Raw genomic sequence first — 17,673 nt, forward strand, 5'->3', positions numbered from 1 at the left:
CAAACGTCGCTAATGGCCTTGTTAAATGCGTGATCAACTTAATCTCAGTTAAAATATTGTATAAACTGGCCCTAAATTGTGTTATTCTTCATTTTTGTACTGAGTTACTACAAAAAATTAAATGTTAAAATTATCCAAACAAATTCAACACATTTTTTTGGAAAACAAAGGAACTTCAGTTATTCCTTTTATTAAAATAAAATAAATTTTTAAGGTAGTCAAAAAATAGAAAAAAGCACACTATCTATCGCATTTATAAACCGCTTTTAGCAAAGCCGAACAGTCGGCCGACTAGTCGGTTTTTACTGGCCGATCAATCGGCTAGTCGGTTAGACGGCCGGACCTACAGTCGGTACATCACTAGTAGTTATCGATCATTTATCCGCGCATCACTTGGAAAGTGATCTACACTACTCTGACCTACTGGTGCTAATCTAATCTGACTCACATGATCAGACTGTTCGAGAAACTTACGAACAATATGACATGTTCCTAACAAAACAGCTTTTTGAATTTTGACAATTATTGAATCATTCAAATGCAAAGTCTTTAAATTCTCAACTAAGCTATTTGGGACTACACCTACATTAGAGATAACTAAGGGTAGAATTGAAATTTTTTTAAGATTCAACATGGATTTCATTTCTATCGATAATAATAATTGTAGATATTTTGAAATCTTGGTGTGGTATGTTTGAATAATGTTGTTTGTGTTAGGAATAGCAATGTCAATGAGAATGGCTTCGTTCGTGTGTTTTTTGATAAGTATGATGTCTGCTGGTCTGTTAGCTGTAAATGGTGGTTACAACACAATAGTTTTCTGTGTGCTGAAAATCTAGTCCATTTTACTGGAGTAATTTACCTGAAGTCCCTTTCTGGAAGATTATCCCGTCTTCGTGTAACGAGATTGAGTTTTCTTGTTTTAGATGTTCCCAAATGTTCCATTTAGCTGGCCAAAGCTGGCGATTTGCCCTTCCCCTCTCTTGTTCATTACTACAAGCAGAACAAGCTTGGGCGCTGTAAGTTCTGCGCTAATAGTTTTAGCTTTGCGAAAAAACGTTTCGCTGGAATTCGTACCGATAAGTATTTCTCAGAAGGTACTTGTGAAAAAAGAGCTTTCACCTCTTCCCATAAATAGAAAGCAGGGGTGTCGGCGATTGATGCGGACAATACAAATTGTTTTTGGAGTTACTTTTCCATGTTCTGGCTTTTGTAGTTTCAAGGAATTCGATCAAAAAATTTAGAAAACATTTGGAGGTTTCTCTTGTGTGACAGTATCAAGAAAATCTTCAAATTTTAGCAACAAAGGTATTTTCCTGAGAAGACAACCGCCGACTCTGCGTGATAAGGGGGGGTGTAACCTTGGTACTTGCGAAAGCTGATACTGAAGCTGATACTGAGCCCTTGAGGTTGTTTTCCGCATCTGTAGCGACCATAGTGGGGAAAATGTGACCATCTATGTGAACTGTGGTGGGGTTGTAAGCTGTCGTTGAGACATGCTCACTGAGGTAATCCTTGGGGTGCCAGTAGCGACAATAACGGTGAAACAGTCCATCGGAGGGGTATTTTGGTTTCACCTGGAAATTGTGACTATTTTTTCACTAAATTTGAACATTTGGATGATCCGAAAATCCATATGGTTTCCCCGAAGATGACGAATGAGGTCGTGTGCGAAAATTTATTTTATCCATTCGCTAAAGAAATATGAATAAAACCGGAACAAGAAAAAAGTAGTAGGCTTGTGTTCATGTACGTATACAATACAATAATGAAAATTTGGTAGCGACGGCAGATGGCAGTAGGCAGTAGGTGAGATCGTTGTTCAGATTATGTGATGACTTTAAGATTTGTGCGTGGAACGAGCACTTGTATTTTTACCTAGTTAGCTAATGAATAGTTGATGAAAAGACGTAACCACAAATATTGACATACTAACTTGAACTGACGGCAAAACTTCTATCATCATGAGTAATAAGACCGGATATAATTCTCTAATTTCGATCTTAATTTTATCATTATTATTAATGTTGATGTTACTATTGATAATTATTTTTGTTTCAGGACGAGCGAGCTTATAGCTTTGGTTGCAGTTTCTACGACATTGTTTCTTTTCATACATACAAGAGCTTTACACTCTAGATTAAAAGAAATGCAATTTAAACTTCAACCTGAAGACATTGCATCGAGTAACGAATTTGGTAAGTAACTGGACAAAATGAATTTCAATGTAAGTTGTATTCAAGTGATATTCCTATATACAGATTTTTAAATCCTAAGTTTTGCAATAAGCTTCATTTGACGAGGCCTAATTTAATGTTATTCGGTGTTCCATAATAAATATTACAGTATGAAAAACTAGATCTCTTCTTGCTGTTTGTTTGTCGTTTGTGTTTATCTGTCTGTTGGTAATTTTATTAGACAAGTCATATATGTATAAGAATTTGATAACATTTTAAAATTATTAATACAGAATGTCTCAAAAATTAATGACGGTAGAAATATATTTTATTCATTGAATCAAATAGGGTTTATCAAATGACATTGATATTAGATACACAAAACCCAACTGAGTTAATGCCAACCTGGTTGGCGATTTGCGTCGATAAATTTTTTGTTTTCGGTGTGGTCCATTAAAGATTCCTTATTAGCAGAGCACGGCGAAAAACGTACCTTAGTACCTTATGGGTCGACGCGCTGCAAACGAATAAACTAACTCTGCTTATTAATAAACTTAAGTCTATTGCTTTATGTAATAATTTGTTAAATTTATTTAAGTTTTTCTTAAGTGATCGTAAACAGTTTGTTGAATATAACGGTTTTAAATAGCACACTTACATCAAATCCAGTGGCGCAAGGATCGAATCTAGGACCTATTTTATTTGTTGTTTTTTTCAGTGATACATTAGCGCATTTTAATTGTCGTGTTTTTGTTTATGCGGATGATCTTATCCGGGAACGCTAGACGAGAGACAAGTTTGAATTGGGCGCCATTTGTTGCCTTAAACGCAACCAGCAATTCTTCTTTAAATCAACCTGACGCGCTGGGACAGACGACTACCGGACGTGGGTCATAAAAACATCGTAAGCCAATAATGAAGAATAATGATAATTTATAACAGGCGAGGCGGCCAGTGAGGTGGGAGATTAAAGAGAAGCCAAATAGTTCCACTTTGCGCGTAGCCATCGTAGTTGTGCATCGTAGTCAGTGATCGTAGTAGACGTAGCTCTAACTCCCTCTCAGTCAGTGCTTTTTCAGTGACGTGAGGAGGTAAAGGATAGAAAACATAACCAAATTGTTGTTTTGTGTGTGATCGCGTATATTCACCGGGTGGAGAATTTTCATTTCATAAGTAAGTAATGCGATTTCATTTGAATACATAAAAACGTTAATATATACAAAATATATATATATATATATATACATAAGTTTTGTATTAAGTGTATTACAATACCTTAGGTTAGAGACCCTAGATATACTTTGGAAAAGAGTTGTGACACGAAACGTCAAAATTAATGGTAAATTTTATTTTACTATGCTGGCTACGGATGCCTTTTTTGAGTCATGTTTTGACAGTTTGTAATTGTCATTTAGTACATAGACGTGGAAGAGAATACTCGTAGTCGTCGTCTGTTGTGTAAGTACGAAACTGTAGAAATACAGAAGCAAATGGTTTCTCATTATTTAAAGGCCCCGAAAACAAGATATTACTTAACAAATGGAAAGAACAGATGCAATATCCATCTTGAAAAATTGGCAAAAGGGCTTACATTTGCGAGGTTGTTGTCCGAAATTGTATTTTCCATCTAATCCTTGGTCAACAGGTTCACTTCAAAAAAGAGAATTTTATATTTCAAGTGAACGCAAAATATGTGAGAACGCAATTCCAACAATTTATAATGTGGCTGAATTTACGTCAAAATGACCGGTTCTTGGCAAAAAAAAATGTTATTGATGAAGTTCAGCAGACTATTTTCGAAAACGACAACTTCATCAAAAAACTGCAAATGAAAAAAAGTTACAACAAAAAATAACGCGGGGTGCTGAAAAAGAAATTAATGTTTTGAAAGCAAAAATTTCAAGTTTAGAAGGGCAAGTAATAAATTACAAAAATAAGGACGATGCATAAAACAGAACTATAAAAGGGATTCTCAACGAAAAGCAAATTCAAAATTGAAGTGTGAAATGTAAACTACCAAAACGCTGGAACAATAGAACAATAGAAGAAGCCATTAAAACAAAAATTTGTCTGTGGAACATCAGGACATAACTATATCTTTTGAATATAAATTTTCCGTTACCTTCAAAGTGGAACTCTATGCCGTAAAATTCAGCACATACCGTTTTTACCAGGAATTTTACATGAAATTTTTACCTATTTAACAATCAAAATTTAAAATTTTAACGATTAGGAAAGAGATTATTGTTTATTTTTAGGCGAAGCAGCAATCAATCCAGGTAAAGAATACTGTCGATGTTCCTCATTACTTTTGGGAAACAACATTAACAAATTTAAATGAAGTCGCTACCTATGTTTTGTTTTTTATGTTAGGAGGTGTAAGCTTACGATGGAAGCAAATCGTATGTTATCATTTTACTGGGAATTCCACACACGGAGACACATTATCTAGAATTGCAAAAGAAATTAAAAACAAAAGTACAAAAACGCAGTTCCAAAATTCAATAGTTAACCCAAATAACAAAAGTAGGAATGTTGATTTTGCTGCTAACGTTCCACCTTTATCTAAAAATGTTCAATCCAACCTCATGTATTCTTCGGCAATTTAATTAATTGTTTGTGGAACATTTCTTAATTATTTCGAGTTACAGAAATTCGATGACCATGCTTGTTTTTGTATTTTTTTTTCATTGTTATTTTAATTAAAAGATGTAACAAATTTTAACTTGTAAGTTTTATTTAATATAGAGGTACATGAATCTATATATTTCTACTGGGATTATTCTACATATCAGAGCAAATATTCATGATGGAAATGTGAGGACGTTGTAAAAACACTGTTTATCATAGAGTAGTAGATAGAGAACCTACTAAACATGCTTCAAATTTCTTACCACGGTGCACATTACCTTCTCTGTTCGTTAGATTACAAAATGTTGTTTTGACCAGAAGCAAAATGTTTGGACACTGACAATGTGATACACTCTCCAAATCTTAGCTGGGAACAACGATAGTACCTAAGTACAGAATGGTGTTTAAACTTAACTGCAAATTGTGATATAATCTTATAAAGTGTAGATCAGTATGATTAGGTATTCCGTATTTTTCTGTTTTACCAGCGATGCCGGTTGCAAATTGTAAGAAGTGCTTAACCGCATAACACTTCTTCTTAAATATAAGGTACTGTCAGTGTCAGTACTGTTAACAAAATTTCAAAGAAACTATTTGGAGCACTACGCCACTGCTTGAAAATGTAACTTAACCTATAAATTTCTTTTGCAGTTTTTGATACTAAATCACTGAATTAGATAAAGACAGCAATCACTATAGCTATTTCATAACTGACCGTCATGTAATAAAGATGGGCGGACGCCAACTGGGCACCAACTAATCGCAGGTAAATTTTGCGGGTAGTTACGATAGGCCAACTCGGCACCGAACCGCAAATAAAGATCGGTGAACTCGGCACTACAGCACCAGGTATGGTAACAAGGATTAATCCGCCCTCTCCCCGAGATACCTTCCCTCTATTCAAATAGTTATATGCAAATAAATAACACAAGTCTGCAAATTTAACTTTTGAAAATTTGTTTTTGTTCTGATGGCTGTCTTGGGTAGTTTTTTTAGCGTTGATTACGTCTATGATATCTGGTTGTCGCTTTCACGTAAGGTTTATTTGTAAAACAAGATTAAAACTGAAATTTTTAAGTAGTATAAGAATATTATAAAAATACGTAATAGATTTTTTTCATAATCTACATACAAAAATTTATTGGATGAGGTGATTTTTCTGTTAACAGGACCGATTTTATTTTTTACTTTAATTTTTTGGTTTTTTAAAATTTGTAGGTGATAGAATGTTTTAAATAGCTTTTTCTCGTGATTAGCGTTTAAAAATCTAGGCGATAACTCGAGGATTACATATTTTTATGTTATTTAAACAATATTTTTTTTTTAGACCTGATAGAATTTTGTTAGTATTTTTCCTGTAATTAACGTACTAAACTCTATCGAATAAGTCATTTCTCTACACGCGAAGGCAAGGTAAGGTTTCTGTTTTCATTCTATTGAACTTATTCTTTTTTTTTGTGGAGGTGGGATCTAAACGTGCTGGAATTTTTTGCAATTTTTTTCCGTTATCAGTGTCCATAAATCTAGTAGACCAACAACCTGTCAAAGTTAAGACACGTTTTTTGTTGCAGGCCTGTGTAATAATTGAAAACTAGATGAAATACTTTGTATTAAATGAAAAATACTTAGATACAATGATTTATTTTATATACAATTAATCTTATTATTAATAATTACAAATTTTGTATCTATGCGATATCAGTTTGACGAATTCGTAGTCTGTTAAGATGCCGTTTTTTAAGTTGATGCAATTCATCTTCTAAAAACAATTCGGCTTGTCGAACCCTACGTGTTTTTATCACTGCTGGGATATGTATAGATTGAATTTTAATATATATACTGGTCTATATATATACATAAGCTGCTACTACTGGTTCATTCATGAACTACCTGAAGCGGGTGGTTGGTGTCGAGTTGGCTTATCGTCAAAGGGTAGTTTTTAAAATTACCTGAAATTGCTGGTGCCGAATTGGCGTGTTTATTTTATGACGGATTAGGCTCGGTGCCGAGTTCACCTCTACCCATAAAGATAGAGACAGAAAATGTCCGTGTCACAACTCTTTTCCAAAGTATATCTAGGGTCTCTACCTTAGGTGTTTCGTACCCACTTTTCGTAAATTTAGTATATTTTGGCACCATAAGCTAAGAGGGAATTTGTACGAATTTTGTTAGTATTAGTATTGAAAAGTAAAATACCGTAAGAGACTATTGTTGACAATTGTCAAATACTGGCATAAAAATTTGATAAGCAAATCCTAATTAAAATGCGAAAAATAATATTAATAATAATATTAATAATAATAATGTTCTGTTAATCTAATCAATGCATATCAAAAATGGCTGCCGCGTGAGTCTCGTGTGTACATACATCTCTGATTAAAACCAAAGTGCTGTGGCCGTTTTGTGAATTTTATTATTGATTTTTTGCTAACATAGTGCCTATGCAGTTTACTACTTACTTCTGTATTCAGCATTAACTTTCGGATGCTATAGTCAAGTTTTACGTGTTCCACAAATTAGAGGAAGGTCAGTAAATCGGCGAGTTTTTGCTTTATCAGCACGTTTTCTTTTACAGAAGTAATTGATTACAAACTATTAATCCTCTGTTCTCTACTGTTCTCTACCCGTGGCCTACCTGTGAATGTTTTAGTCACCCTAAAAGGCCCTTGGGTGCAATTTGTATCCCTGTTTATATCTTAACCATTTCCTGGTTTATTTTTATTTATTTATTTATTTATTTTTTTTTTATTCACTTTTCCCTATTTCTCATTGATTATACGATGAATAACAACAACTGTCGCAACTGTAGGCAAAAATGTGTGGTAAATGAATCTGCAATTTCGTGTGATGCATGTCAGGGATTATTGCATAGCTCTTGTATTGGCCTTTCTGACTCTGACATCATAAGAACGCGCTCAAAATCAAAAGCTATAAAGGTTGTTTGTAACCTATGTAACGCAAATATGGCTCAATTCAAGGATTTCAAGGCATTAATCAATTCAATACAGACTGATTTTCTAGCTTCACTTAACCAATTGAGAGCCGATTTGGAGAATCAAGTCGCAACATTAAAAGAATCACTTATTAACCAACCTAACAACCAATTTGAGGAGATAGTAGCTGAGGTGATGGAGAGAGAAAAACGCAAGAATAACCTAATCATCTTTGGAGTGCCGGAACAGTCTAGTTCCCTCAACAATAGTCAACGCGCTGATTTAGATCAATCTGCTGTAAATAGTGTTCTGGAATCAATTAAACCTGATCCTGCTGTTCCTGAGTTTAAATTGCAGAGACTAGGAAGATTTTTGCCTCACAATTCAAAAACCAGACCTATCAAGGTCACTTTTGGTGATGAGTCTGATGTTCATAAGTTTATCCGTGAAGCCAAGAAGCTCAAGGGTAATCCAAGTTTCGGTGCCATTTCTTTATCTTTTGACCGTACTACGAAACAAATTGAAGCGTATAAACAGCTTAAACAGCAACTCGATGCTAGGATTGCAACTGGTGAAAAGGATCTGAAAATACGATATGTGAAGGGTTCACCGAAAATTATTTCTTTAAACTGAAGAATACACCCAGTAACAAAAAACTTAATACACTTCGCTGCTTCTATCAGAATGTGAGAGGACTACGATCTAAAGTTAATGATTTCTATAATTCTATTTGTTCACAGAATGATTTTGATGTAATAGTGTTAAGTGAAACATGGCTTACTAGCGATATTGTCAATAGTGAATTATTTCCCTCTTATTTCACTGTTTTTCGAAAAGATAGAAATTTTCGAATGTTAGCAGTTTCACGCGGTGGAGGTGTTTTAATTGCTGTTCGAGCATGTTTTAAAACACTTTCATTAGATCTGTCAGCTATTTATGAAATTATTCCCAATATTGATGTTGTAGGTGTCAAACTGCTGCTCAAGGGTCAGAGCCTAATTATTCTTTCAGTGTACATGCCACCGCAAACGTCATTTCAGGAGTTTGATTTATTTCTTGACACTTTAAATGCTATTGAGGATTTTAAATTCTGTAAGTTGCTTATATTAGGGGATTTTAACGTGCCTGAGTTTTCACTAGGCATTTCAAATCAATTCACGGCTTCTCTTAACAACTTTTTACAATTTAATATTCTATCACAGTTCAACACAATACAAAATACGCGGCAACGCATCTTGGACTTAGTTCTGTCTAACTTGAAATGCCAGGTTGATAGTGCAGATTTTGATCTTGTTGATGCCGACGATCATCACCCTTCTTTATCCATACTTACTGTTTTAGAGACTCCTGTTTGTGATTATTAGGAATTAGTTCGAAGGACCAAAGTGAACACTGCGACCGTTTTAGTTGGGATTTATTCCAGAACTCTTACTACATAATTGTGTGTACCGGTACCGACTAAATGGGGTGGGTGGGACACACCCCCACCTCTCACAACCCCAGGTACCTGCTAAAGATGATTGGATATGGAATTTCCAACATGCCGGCCCCGTTGAAGGTTTAACTTCAAAACAATTGGAGGGGGGCATCTGAATAATGATACATGCTATTATAAATTCATAAAAACATAAAAAGTATATAATATAATAATCATCACACGAATCTAATTCGCGAAGCACAGCCGGCAACACAAAAATCGCCATTCGCTAGGGATAATGCGCACCTTTGTCACCGCGCGTTTCACCACTCCCGTACTAGTTTTTACGGATACAACCCGCACAATTCCGTCGTGACCTGGGTGAACTTCGGCGACTCGTCCTAACCTCCACAGTAGCGGGGGCAGTCCATCTTCCACTAGAACTACCAAAGTTCCAAAGTCGACGTTGGGTTGCGTCATTTGGTGACCCTTGGGACGGAATTGAAGTTGGGCCAAATACTCCTTGGTCCATCTGCTCCAAAAATGTTGCTGCAATTGCTGCACACGTTGCCATCGAGATAAACGATTTACAGGGATCTCCTTTACGTCCCGTTCCAATGGCGTTGTTAAGGGCTCGCCGATCAAAAAATCTCCCGGTGTCAGAGCTTCGAGGTCATTTGGATCTTGGGATAAAGGTGTCAGGGGGCGGGAGTTTAGACAAGCTTCAATGCGGGTTAATAAAGTATAAAACTCCTCGTAAGTTAACGATGCATTATCGACCACCCTGTGCAAGTGATGTTTCACGCTTCGTACGACACGCCCCCACAATCCCCCAAAATCAGGCGACCTACTTGGTATAAAATGAAATTTCGTACCTACGGATGCGGAGTACTGCGATATTTTATTTTGAACCTTTCGCGGGGTTTCGAAATTGGACAATTTCTGAAGGGTTTTAATAAATTTGATAAAGGTGTCGCGAATTTCAACTGGTATAAGTTCATCCGAATTCAATTTATGCGGCCAAAGGATTTGCAAGAGAATTTTTGCCTTATCGATAATTGGATTTATTTCACCAAGAGCGTTAAAGATTTTTGCGACCATGGATAACTCGTAGCGTTTTGTAATAGTTTGAGGACAACTAATTGGCGAAAGATTTATTTGATATTTCCGTTGGTCACCAACACAACTGCAATAAAAACCTAAAACCATTACATAATCTGCTTGTTCAAATACAGTACGATGGGGTAGGCAATAACTATTTGGGGTTTCTAAAGTATTAAAAGGAACGAGCTTAGTGTGGTTTAAGCCTCGATATTCTAGCATAAACTCTTTGTCGGCGGATTTTAGTTTATGGTCCTTGTCCGGTCTATTTTCCAAATTTAAAAATTGTTTTACAGCCCTTGGGGGTGACTCACCCAAGCGAAGGCCTTTAACAGGTAATTTTACCACGAATTGTTCTGACGACATCCTTGTTGCGTTTTCTACGGAATGTTTTTCACATTCTAAGTGATTGGTCTTATATTCGTCCTGATGGAATACGTAATTAAAAATGGGTTTACAATTTACCAAGTTACATGATACGCTTGGAGCGGGAATGGTTGTAATTAATTCGCCCGACAAAATGTGACCTAGTTTTGTATTTTGTAAATATGGTAGATTTTTATCTAATAAAATAGGTCCGTCTAATAATAATTTCCAGAATAATTGCGCTCCAATTAACAAATCGACATTTTGGGTAACATTATAATTAGGATCTGCTAATGTAACATTTGGTGGCAAATTAATTATTTCTTTAGGAAATGTTACGCTAGGAATCGGCAGAGTAATTTTGGAAAGAACAACACAATCGAAATTTGTTGCAAATTCGCTGACGCGCGATTTTATAGTTACGTTCACATTTCCTTGTGTTCGATTATTGCAGGTACTGATACCAGAAATAAATTTGGTTCCAGTTGTTGGTGTGAGACCCAATTTATTACATAAACCCTTAGTGATTACATGTGCTTGGGAGCCGCCGTCCAAAAGCACTCTACATGTTTGAAAATCTCCTCTTTTATCTAAAATAAAAACTGTTGCGGTTGATAAAAGGACTTGGTTACAGGTTTGCCTTTGCAAAGTGTTAGCGGATGGTACAAATTCATTGCTATGTAGCAATGTGTGGTGTCTTTGATTACATTCCTTACATGAAAATGTTGATTTACAATCTTCAGTTTTGTGATTATTTCTTAGGCAGTTTGCACAAAGTTTTAAATTTTGAGATATAATGTTTCTGTCTATAACGGATTTGCTTAGAAATTCATTGCATTGATAAAGAGCGTGTGAATTTTTGCACAAAAGGCAATTAAATTTGGACACTACGTTAGAATTATTGAACCTTTTTTGAATAATGTTTTGCGGTCTTATATTTAATTGTTTAGGACTAGAAATTATTGATTTGGGCTTATTGGATGGTAAATTATTGGTTTTTAACTTATCCATCGCTTCCAATATTTCACACCTTTTTTCTAGAAATTCGGAAAATTGCAGGAAAGTGGGTACTGCCTTGTCTAGTGTTGACTGCCATTCCTTTTTAGAGGCATAATCTAATTTTTCGAATACAATTTGGACCAAAATTGCGTCCCACTGATCGACCGGTAAATTTAACACCTGTAAGGCCGCGACATTATTCGAAACTGTGTCGATAATTTCCCGTAATTCCTTGTGCGATGATTTTAACAAGCTGGGTATGTTTAAAATGTTTGTGATATGTTCCTGAACAATTAATCTTTCATTTTCAAACCTTTTTTGTAAAGTTTCGATTGCCTTGCTGTAGTTTTCGTTGCGGACCGCCAATGATTCGATGGACCGCAACGCCTCATCTTTTAAACAACTACGCAAGTAGTGGAATTTGCGGATATTTGATATGTTCCCGTCATTGTGTACTAATGATTTAAATAGATCAAAAAACGAGAACCATTCGCTATGTTTGCCATCAAAGGTAGGCAGTGGTAAAGGTTTCAAATTTACGCTATGTTCATTGGCTTCGAGTTTATTACCATCATTATGTATAGAGAGCGGAAAATATGCAGCAAAATTTTGGGAAATATGATCATATGATATGCATCAAATTTATGCAAATATGCAGTAACTTTCTTAATATATGCAGAGATATGCAGTTGCATATGCTTCAAAAATTAAAAGAAAATCGTAATAACGGAATTAAATTTACTTACAAATTATAAAAACAGGTTTCCCGAGCATACGTTTTATTACAAAAAATACATAAATCACATTGCAAAGTGTAAAAATATAAATATAAACAGAACCAATTGAAAAATAGTAGTAATCGACTATTTAATTACTATTTTGGTAAGAGTTTATTTTTAAATATTTTTCGAAATATTCTAACAAAAAAGTTTTTCTGGTGATTCTAAAATATGATTTTGTAAGTAGAAAAAGTGCGTATACTACGTCCACAGATGTATAAAAATCCTTACCGGTTTAGAGCAGACGTGACAAAACAGAGTTATTTCTTGAAGGATAAGTTCAGAAAAAGGTTTAATCCATAAATTAATTAGAGTTATCGTCGACATATTGACACACCTGTATCGCTTTAAATGCTTTCAATGCAAACTAACTATGAAAAATAAGTAGGGTAACGTCCTTTCGACCACCATAAAACATACCATTAATACGCTTAAGTAACGAACAAAAATATTGGGAATGAACGGTATTTCCAAAAATAATTAGAGCTCGAATTTACCTGGAAGAATGGCTTAACACCCGGTGGTTTCTCCAAGCTACCATAAAACCCAAACATTTACTAGTTATTTGAAGCTCAGGACAATATTTGCAATATGATTCATGAAATTTCGTTTTTCTAGATAGGTAAATGCCGATAGAATAACATTTTTTTTTCAAATTAGCACAAAAATTGATAAAAATGCAAAATATGCACCCGTTACGTGAAATATGCAGCAGAAGGCAAATATATGCAAATATGCAATTTTTTTATAGCTGTATTCCTTTTTAATTAGCATGATTCGTTCACATATTAAATATAAACACTTATATGCAAAAAATAACGGATATGCAAATTTCATAAAATCCGCTCTCTAATTATGTATGTTAATAGTTGTAGAGTTAGGGGTTAGCGACGGGTTTGACGTCGCCGGACTGTTCTTAATAATTATGCCTTTTATTTTACCTAATGTTTTATAGTATTGGTTTTCAACCGAGGTACGTTCCTTATCATTTTCTGATTCCCAATACGATTCATTATGTTCCGCGTCTACTATCTGAAGTGACTCTATTTGATTTTGAATATTATTGTAGTCCTTTAACCTTTCTGTCAAATCTAACAACCTTGCATCTAATTCCGGTACACTATCGTCGTCTTTTACATTATTTTGTATACGCGTTATTGCAGCCTTTATTATTTTACGCTGATTTTTTAACTTCGTAAGTTCGGTCATTTCGGGAGACTACGGACGCGCAACGACAAAGGTGAAACTTAAGCACAGGGCGATTGATACTTATAAGAGTTTAGAACTGTATGATTTAGAAGGATAGAAAAAGGAAAGATCTGACCTTTTGATGATTTGATCTGCTGCAACCTCTCGATGATGATCCGCTTCTGGGATAAAATCAGCCGACCTTTTAATGATTTGATCTGCTGCAACCTCTCGATGATGATCCGCTTCTGGGATAAAATCAGCCGACCTTTTAATGATTTGATCTGCTGCAACCTCTCGATGATGATCCGCTTCTGGGATAAAATCAGCCGACCTTTTGATGATTTGATCTGCTGCAACCTCTCGATGATGATTCGCTTCTGGGATGTTGGCTGCTGCAATCTCTTGATGATGATCCGCTTCTGGGATGTTGGGCATGTGCCTTGATTTATGATTTTGTGGAGTTCTGGATCCGCTTTGAATATCGATTTGGCGCACTTATTCACTTATTGTTATACCGCTATTCGGGCACTGGTTCGGATATTCGGCTCGAATTGACCAAAAATGTTTGTGATTATTAGAAAATACTTCGAAGGACCAAAATGAACAGTGCGACCGTTTTAGTTGGGATTTATTCCAGAACTCTTACTACATAATTGTGTGTACCGGTACCGACTAAATGGGGTGGGTGGGACACACCCCCACCTCTCACAACCCCAGGTACCTGCTAAAGATGATTGGATATGGAATTTCCAACAACTCCATTACGTGAATTTCCATTAAATGATATGACTAATCAATTCAACTTCAAAAAAGCTGACTTTCGATTGCTATATGATTTGCTTGGGTCAACCAATTGGGACTTTTTAGAGGCTAACATTGATGTTGATAAAGCATGCTCACTTTTCTATGATAAGCTTCATGAAATTTTTCTTCTTACTGTTCCAAAATCGGTGCCCAAACGTAATAGTCACTCCTGGCCTCCCTGGTTCAATCAGGAAATAATTGCAACTATTAAGGCAAAGGATGCTTGTCACAGGCTGTATAGAAAACACAACACTGATTATTACAGGAATTTATTTAAATTGTATCGTTCTCGGTGTAAGCATCTTATTAAGGCGTCGTACAAAGAATATATTCACAGAATTGAGAACAATATCTCAACGGACCCTAAATCGTTTTGGGCGTTTGTTCAATCTAAAAAAGGGGGTACTAGGATTCCTGGGGTGATGCATTTTAATGACTCACAACTTACTTCACCAGAGGAAATTGTAAACGCGTTTGGTGAGTACTTTAATAGTGTATACATTGCCTCCAATGATGATCTGTGTCCCTCTTTTGCCTCTGACAAGTCCAGTCAACTATTTGTCTCTATTGATTCTCTAACTGAAAATGATGTTTTTCTAGCCTTGAAAAAGTCAAAGAATTCTTGTACTGCTGGGTTGGATGGCATTCCTAGTTTCCTCCTGAGTGACTGTGCATGTATCTTTGCCCATCCCTTGCTAAAGATCTTTAATCTCATATTAAAGCAATGTAAGATGCCTGATTGTTGGAAAAAGACTTGTATCTGCCCGGTATTCAAAGCAGGTGATGTCTCTGATATTGATAAGTATAGACCCATTAGTTTATTATGTAATTTTGCAAAAACATTTGAGACTGTTCTGTATAAATACATTTATTGTGCTGTCAAATCTCATATAACTGAATATCAAAATGGTTTTTTTCAGGGTAGATCTACGATTACAAACCTGGCGTGTTTCTCTCAATATGTTTCTGTTTGTCTTGATAATAGGGGTCAAGTTGACACTATTTACACGGATTTTCGTAAAGCATTTGACCAAATTGATCATTATATCTTGATTGCTAAATTACAACAGTTTGGATTTTCCACTCCTCTGATCAACTTTTTACGTTCATATCTAACGAACAGAGTCCAAGTCGTTAAATATCGTAACTTTTATTCACAACCATTTTCTCCTACCTCTGGTGTGCCGCAAGGGTCGAACTTGGGTCCATTATTGTTTCTTCTGTTTGTTAATGATATTGCTGATGGTCCATCATGCGAGAAACTTTTATATGCGGATGACCTCAAGTTGTTTATGGAGATTAAAAATATTAACGATAGCGTGACTCTTCAAGCTAATATTCAGATTATTTTACAATGGTGTATTCGTAATCGTTTATCTCTTAACCAAGACAAATGTTTCGTTGTGTCCTATACAAGAAAACTTAATCCTAGTATATTTCCTTACACCATAGCCAATACTGAGTTACATCGTTGTGACAATTTTAAAGATTTAGGCATTACGTTTGATTCTAAATTCAATTTTGTGAAACATATAGATGATGTAATAGCAAAATCTTTTAGGATGTATGGTTTTGTTTACAGGAATTGTAGCGAGTTCTCAAATATAAGAACTTTATGTAATTTATATCTTGCGCTTATTAGATCTAGATTGGAATATGGTGCTATAATTTGGTATCCTTTATATGATGTGCATGTTAAGAATATCGAAGCTGTTCAGCGTAAATTTCTCAAATTTTTATGTTATTGTGTAGATAAAGTTTACCCTGAAAGGGGGTGTGATCATGCTGCCCTTCTGAGTAGGTTTGAATTTCTAGCTCTCCAGGATCGGCGCAATATTATTGTCATTAAATTTGTTTTTAATTTATTTAACAACAAAATAGATTGTCCGAGCCTTCTGGATAAATTTAACTTGGTCGTACCTCATATTAATTCACGCCAATTTCAAACTTTTTATAGTCCACCATATAAGACAAACGTATTACGTAAATCTCCAGTAGTTGTTATGTGTAATAAGTTTAATGAAATATCTACTCACTGCGATATACATTACGATTCGCTATCGGTTATAATCAAATCCTTTTTTTGTATTAGTAAGTAGTAAGATTTATAGTTTGTAGTTTTGTGGGAGCTTTTATTATTAATAATGCCTTATGTTATACTTAGGTTCACTGACTTTGGAATTGTATGTTATTTATTTACTGTTTGCGGTTGATTTGAGCCTAAGTTTTAGTTTTCCTTGTTATTGGGTGTAAACCTGTTAGGAATAAAGCCTTATTATTATTATTATTATTATTAAAGCCTTATTATTATATCATTACTTGGTCTTAGTACCCGTAATGATAGAAGTCTTTCCTGAATGCCGGTCATTTCCGGGTCAGTGGTGGGTCTTAATAATAATAATAATATATTTTGCCCAACAGAAAAATTTCCAATTATAGGACAATTAATCTTATCCAAAATAAATATGTAAACATAACGATAAGTAAACTTAACTTAACTTAAAATTAACTCAAAAAAAAAATAAAAAACAAATATAATAAATAAAAAATAAAAAAAATGTATACAAATACATAACTTAGACAGAGATAATAGAGATACGACAGCTTTTGAATTCTCCATAAGAAATGCATGGGAGTCAAGTGAACACAGAATTTGACGTAAAGGACGGTTGGGGGCGCAACATTTGTGGTGGTAAACCTGAATGTCCTAACGTGTATGTTAAATGTTACTAAATATATTACTAGTAAAAGTGACATAACGAACGAAAAACGTAAGCGTTTTTCCGCGATCTACTACTAATGTAAGATGTAAGTGGTAACTGGCATGTGATGGTAAGTTTCCCACCACTCGAAAAATAGTGGTATGTGCGGTAGCGTCAAAACGCTAGATTTGTTATTCGAGTGGTTACTTCTAAATATTATTGTGACCACTGACATTTGTGTGCTCACATAAAAATTAGGTTAGAATTACAATAAAAGTCGGTGGGTACCTTTGCAATGGATAATAGGGAGTTACTACCGCTATGTCTCGTGTTATTTGATGAAATATCTAACAACGCATTACCACATGTGGAGGTAATGAAATGGTTGATGGCTAAAGACAAAACTCAACAATAGGGTACTTGCAATCAACTGCCAATTTTAATAAAAATTGGTGCAAGTGTTCCCTATGTAATATAGAACCTAAAGTCCTCAACAAAAGTTGAAAAAAAAAATTGTAAAAAATATCCAGAGTCTTAATTCTTGAATTTTATTTTAAAGGCGGAACCTGGTCT

General features: G+C 35.0%; 1 protein-coding gene across 1 annotated transcript in view; it reads left to right on the forward strand.

Annotated features, from left to right (window-relative positions):
* LOC135143119 (heparan sulfate 2-O-sulfotransferase pipe) overlaps positions 1 to 17,673 on the forward strand; it is a 268,339-nt gene that overhangs the window by 52,684 nt on the left and 197,982 nt on the right. Inside the window, exon 2 of the mRNA XM_064074982.1 lies at positions 2,062 to 2,198. Within this exon, the coding sequence (XP_063931052.1) occupies positions 2,062 to 2,198 (137 nt within the window). The remainder of the gene's footprint in view (positions 1 to 2,061; positions 2,199 to 17,673) is intronic.

This window comes from Zophobas morio, unplaced genomic scaffold (assembly GCF_036711695.1).
Source record: "Zophobas morio isolate AGI-343-1 ecotype UQ-CSIRO unplaced genomic scaffold, CSIRO_AGI_Zmor_V1 ptg000058l, whole genome shotgun sequence".
Taxonomy (NCBI): domain Eukaryota; kingdom Metazoa; phylum Arthropoda; class Insecta; order Coleoptera; family Tenebrionidae; genus Zophobas; species Zophobas morio.